Source organism: Chanos chanos, chromosome 4, assembly GCF_902362185.1.
Source record: "Chanos chanos chromosome 4, fChaCha1.1, whole genome shotgun sequence".
NCBI lineage: Eukaryota > Metazoa > Chordata > Actinopteri > Gonorynchiformes > Chanidae > Chanos > Chanos chanos.
Window position 1 is genome coordinate 7,113,344 of NC_044498.1, and position 5,989 is coordinate 7,119,332.

Consider the following 5,989-nt stretch of genomic DNA (forward strand, 5'->3'; position numbering starts at 1 on the left):
GACATCTTGCACATGTCTATATCTGTCTACTAATATCTACCCGTAATATCTATCCGCCATTTTAAAGGTACAAAAAAAATATTATTTTAAGCCCAGCATGATGATAAAAGTCTTTTAAAGAAGAAAGGAAAAGAAAAGAAAAGAGGTCTATGGAGGCCTCTCCTTAGAAAGCATATTGCTGAAGAGGTCCACTGCAAACAGTGGAAGGACAGTTACCGCTCAAATGTGTAGCAATGATACCTAAAAAGGATATGGAGGGTTAGACGGTCATGTGTTAAGCCAAAGCTCAATTGTTTATGTCATTGCAGTCCTCTGGGAGCTCAGAAGCAGGATGCTATTTTTTTTTTTTCTTAACAATGAGTATTCAAGGCATCCTGTTTTCTTCATCATAGAGTGAGCTTTGGTCCTGTGTATGTCCTTCAGAGGACATTGTGGAGCAAAGGGAGATGAGGAAGGTCAAAGGAGATGAAATTAGCTGACGGCCATGATGGTAGGCTGGGCCTTGAATGAAGTGAGTTCTTGCTCCATTACATGTCCAATGTTTCAGCGTCAAAACAAGGACTGAACTGTTTCTTCTGAGGGGATTTTATTTGTTTATTTATTTGTTTGTTTGTTTTGCGTCTAACCAGAAGAGAACACATTTGAACTCAGAAGAGAGGAGAAAAGAAGAGAACACAGAATGCACATTTCAGGGATCTGTATTTGCCCCCTTGTATAATTTAAGTGAGTTCGTCTGAATGGGACACTATGAGATAAAATCAGATCAAATAAAGTAAAATACGATCGTAAGGCCATTACTCAGTAACAAACAATATAACTCGTTTAATTGTTTACGTTATTTACCAATTCCAACAAATTACATTCAGGCACTCAAGTTGTTCTTAGAGACGCGGACAGAAATTCTCACGAAATGGAATTAATTAATGATTTTCACCAGCAGGTGTCGCCAAAAGATTACTAATTACTTTCCTTTTCATGGAATTCGATCCGAGTCGGTGACTTTTTTTTAAGTAAGGTTGTTGTACAACTGGCGAATTTATTAACTGCGACGGGTAGGGCACTTCATAAAATGCAACAAATCCATTTGAATGAATAGGTTTGTTCCCTATTAATTGCATTGATCAAGGTAGTAGTCTGTAAACTCAACGTGGATTTGCGCTAGGTGGTGGCCTAAAACAAACTTTTTGACTGACACAAAGAAGGATATCGCTTTGTCAACGTTTAACTCGCTTAAATCACATGCGCGGTCCTAGCCTACCCTGATCTAGCTACTCTTCTGCGTCAGGAATAATCCGCGTTGACCGCTGGACCCAAAATGGTGAGTTGTAAGAAGTTCCTCCGGAGCAGCCTCGTGAAAATCTTGTAGTGCGTGAATTCTGACTTTTGAATTTGGAGAAAACATGAAATTTAAATCATCTGTATAACCCCTTTGTATGTACAGTTTGTGCTCCTCACTTTTAATAGGCACTTAAAGGCGTCAAGATAGCTGTCATGGGTACTTCTGGGGAATTTTATGACCTCCTGAGGCGAGATAGCACATTCCATGTGAATGCATTGTTTCCCCCACATTAGTAATGGCTTTTTACTTACAGCATGGCCCAATTCGAGGCTATCTACTATTCGATTAGGATATATTCTTGGGAAACCTACACGGCTCTTAAATAAATTATGAATTAAGATAAGTACACTTACTATGAACCCTCTGCTCTTCTCTTGCCTTAATCTCCTTCAATAAAATACCCGTTGGCAATGTTTGTACAAATTTACATTCATCATTGTTGTGCGAAATTATCCTTATATAATCAGAAGTACACTTTACACGCACTCCTCCGCTGTTTTCACATTAGAGAATATTTTGTTTTCTCGATCCCGTGGTAATGACAAGTGTTTATTTTGGGCGTTTTATACAGGGGATTTCAGTTTTGATGAGCTGAAAACAATGACAGAAACACTTCAGGGTGGAAATGACTAATTGGGCGATTTGAAAGCACGCAGTCAACCTGCCCTATCTGTCAGGTACTCTCGGATATGTGGTGGCTGTTCTGTGTCGGGTTATGATCATTTGTTTCGTTATGAAAAGAATGTCATTACGCTGCGCGCGCGCGTGTTTGTGAGTAGGTGGGTTGGTTGCTGTTTCGTTGTTTGGTGATTTTTTTTAAGGGCAAAAACATATTTAAGCTAAGTGGATTATTTGTTAATATTTTCTTGAATTTAAAAGATTAGCATAATTTATTTTAGAATTACAGTTTACTACAGCTTGATTGGCAGAGCCATCTAAATCAGAGCAAAGTGATAATCGTCCCAATGATCTTTAATCCAGGATCTAAAACTGGCTCGGTGGGTTGGAATCATTTCAGAAGGAGAGAGCTAGTTAAATGACACAGGGCTATGCATATATTGCCTCATGAGGCACAGAAATGGACAGTACCCCAAAAGACTTCTTATACTTTAACTGAAATATAATACATTGACAAATTTTGGTACTCAGTTGTCTTCTATGTGATTTCACTCTCACACTAGTACTTGATCAGCAACCTGAGGGTTGCAAGTTTCTGTGATTTTACCCAAACCAAGTGAAATGATCACCTGTCAATAAACACCTAAGTAAATATATATAGAGAGAGAGAGAGAGAAGGAGGGAGGGAGAGAGAGAAATATGGAAATGTGTTAACTTTTTTGTACGATTGTGGACATTATTAGGTGCATGTATGCATTTGGAAAGATTTGGATGTAAGAGTAAATATTTGTGTGTGTGTGTGTGTGTGTGTGTGTCAGAGAGAGAGAGACAGAGACAGAGGAAGGTGAAAGTAGTTGAGCAGAGACGGTTGCTAAGGACAGGGGGAGGAACCAACACAGCGGGTACAATACTGCAGCTGGCTGGTGTTTGGGAGCGCAGGCCTGAAAGACAGACAGCTCCAGTGCAGCCTCCAGGTGGCTCGACTGGCCCCTTTCACTGCTTTAAGTGTCCAGAGATAAGAAATGGATTTATCAAGGGGGATGGGCTTATAGAGAGAGGCCATTGTAAAGGAACAAGAGAGAGAATGAGAAACAGATAAAAAAAGATGAGTGAACGAGAGAGACGCTATGAATGGAACCAGTGACCCGGCGCAGACAAAACGCAAACAGTCTTCTTTCTCTAATTCATTCATGGCTTTGCCACATTTAATTTCAGACACACACACACACACACACCGCACACACACAAGCATGCACACACACACACACACACACACACACACACACAGAAAACGCTTCTTTCAGTCCTCATAGTGAATACATGCTTTATTTGACCACTAGTTTGTGTCTCTAAACAGAGGATTGATGGCCACAGAAAGCTAGATTAATCTTAATCCAATGATTCTGAATTTGAAGAGCTTCGGTTGTTCAGCCCTCACAACAGAGGGTTAGCAGAGAACAGTGCCAACATCAGTCAGTATGAACAACACAGGGACACAGTTACATATTTGTTGTGTTTTTTTACAACTGACTTTTTAAAAATATTCCAGTAGGTGCTGTACAGCTGTAGACAACTGTAGTTATGCCCATCCCAACATTCCAAGCACACGTTTTCTCCTCTCTCTCTCTCTCTCTCTCTCTCTCTCCCTCTCCCTCCCTCCCCCCATGTCTCTCTCAGGCGTGTGGAGGCTCAGCCCTCAGGGTCCATGCACTGCGTTTGGGTCCAGGGAAGGAGCTGTTCTCCTCCCTCATGTCTTTTGTGGAGGAGAGGGGGCTCAAAGCGCCGTTCATCATCACCTGCGTGGGTAGCGTCACCAAGGCAACGCTCCGGCTGGCAAACGCCACTGCCAAGAATACCAATGAGGTACTTGGCAGCAATCTGCTTGGCAGCGTCTCAGCGTCTGTCGATGAGTTCACAGAGTCATTTTAAAGTCAAAGTAAACTGACTGTTGCTCTTCCACCCCGTTCATGCTCGCCTCAGGCTAAGAGTCTGCGAGGAAACAAGCGTTTGCTTGTAAGACAGCCTGGCCGACTGCTTTAAAAACGCTCGCTAGTCGAGTGAGGGCGGAGACTGTATCAAACACATTTCGGACGTATAACCTCATTCAAACACAGTGTCACACACCCTCCATAATGCATTATCTTCAAACCCTCCTTGTCCGTCTTTTGTAACAGGTGGTTCATCTCCAGGAGCGCTTTGAGATTGTGTCTCTTGTGGGAACTCTGAACAAGGAGGCTCATCTACACATCTGCCTGGCAGATAAGGAAGGTAAAACCATCGGGGGCCATGTACTTGGTGACCTGGAGGTTTTCACAACAGCTGAGGTCATCATAGGAGAAGCCGCTGATCTAGAGTTTATCCGAGAGATGGATGACAAGACTGGATTCCCTGAACTGGTTGTTCAGCCAAGGACTGACCAAAAGTAACAGAGACATGCAAATAAACAATAAAATATTTGTCCAGTTTTATTTGTGTAGCACGTTTTTTTTGCAATAGATATTGTCACACAGCTGTTTTATAGTGATTATGAAAAACTACTTGTATTCTTAGCTAGTAATCCATTATCTGAGGGGGGGGGGGGGGATTCAATTTCCAAACTCACTATGTCCTAGCTCCATGGTAAAATTGCTTAGGAGTGTGAACTCAGTTAATTATATTTTGTTAATAATCAAGAATTTTGGCACATATCCAGAATTACCTGGGGTTTTTTGTGTCTTAGCTTTATTGAGACATCTTACAAAATGTGTAGTACATAGACAATAGCTGTCAACAAGAACAATAGCACACGAGTGTTATTTTGAAAGTAATACCTAAATCTGGCTGTGTTTGATCCTTTCAGAATGCAAATAGTTAACAAATTCTTTGTCTCTATGTTGTTGGAAATCTAAATTCTGTGGAACTGAAGAACACATTTGGCCCTATACCCTAATTTATAACGTTGTCTTATTACAAATGAAGCTACATCAAAATCCACGGCTAACGGTGAATCTAACATCTGAGATATCTGAGTAGTTTAGTGGCGCATCGCTCGTCCCGCTCTCTGACGCACCCTGGACCCAAACGCAACACCTCTCTGGGGGATGCGAAGTCGGAGTTCGGAGTCGGGAATGAGGGGTGGCAGTGGGCGCTGCAAACAGTTGTTAAAGTTGTTAAACTGAACCGTCCTCATCAACTGCGCCTGACCATATGAATCCGCTTACACTGTAAAGAAACCTTTCAAGGTCGAGCAGAGACTCCTAACGCGACGGCACTGTCACCATCGCCCATGAAAGATCAGGCAGAGAATCCAAGGGAGGGAGGGTATTGCCACGGCTCTGTGTGATAGGGCGAGGAGGCGGCGAGGCGTGTTTTAGTGGGAGGGACCAGAAGTGTGGTAACGAGCTGTTGATTGAGCATGTGTCACTCGAACATGCTTTAATTGTTGTTTTTGTCCACCCTGGCACAGACGTCTGCCAACATCAGGAAACGTGCCGGCAGAGCGACTGAAGAAGTAATCAACGAGAGGTTATTTTGTATAAACTATTCTTTACTCCTCAGCTGTCAGTAGTAAAACTGGTCTTCTTGTCTCAAATGTTTTATAATTCTTCCATTTTATTGCGCGGATATGGTCAAGATACTTCGTGGATGCTCTACACAGCATTTGTTTACCTTTAAATGTCAGTGTCTGTAAATGGGACACGACGCTCAGGTCAGCTTAGTGTATGAGTATTGTATTGTATTGTCAGAAACAAGGCGGGGAATAATAGGAGCACACAGTGTGCGCGCCACGTGACTCCAGTTAACGTGTAACCTTTTGTCCATAATTAGCTGAATTCATATTTAACGTTTAACAACATCAAAACGGAAGTAGCAGCGTTGAATTAAGGTTCTGTGCTCTAATCAACGCACTGTTACATATTTCATTTTAATCTGTTGTACAGATAACATCGGCTGTTTTACTGTCTTATCTTAATATCTTGTGTCCTAGGATTTGTTATATTTCAAGTGCATATACAAAAACGACTGTAATAAGAATGACCGCAACGAAGGTCT

The 5,989-nt window shown here is 41.9% G+C and overlaps 1 protein-coding gene across 1 annotated transcript; it reads left to right on the top strand.

The window, feature by feature from the left end:
* Positions 1-1,214: 1,214 nt before the first annotated feature.
* LOC115809950 (bifunctional protein GlmU) lies at positions 1,215-4,419 on the top strand. Its single transcript, XM_030771838.1, has 3 exons — positions 1,215-1,318; positions 3,635-3,820; positions 4,132-4,419. Exons 1-3 carry the CDS (start codon positions 1,316-1,318, stop codon positions 4,381-4,383), a joined length of 441 nt encoding a protein of 146 aa, XP_030627698.1. The 5' UTR covers positions 1,215-1,315; the 3' UTR covers positions 4,384-4,419.
* Positions 4,420-5,989: the final 1,570 nt, after the last annotated feature.

Bases quoted from the DNA above. Each gene is read 5' to 3' on its own strand.
- LOC115809950 (XM_030771838.1), top strand. The intron at 3,821-4,131 runs GTACTTGGCAGC...CTTTTGTAACAG, and splicing joins CTGCCAAGAATACCAATGAG to GTGGTTCATCTCCAGGAGCG.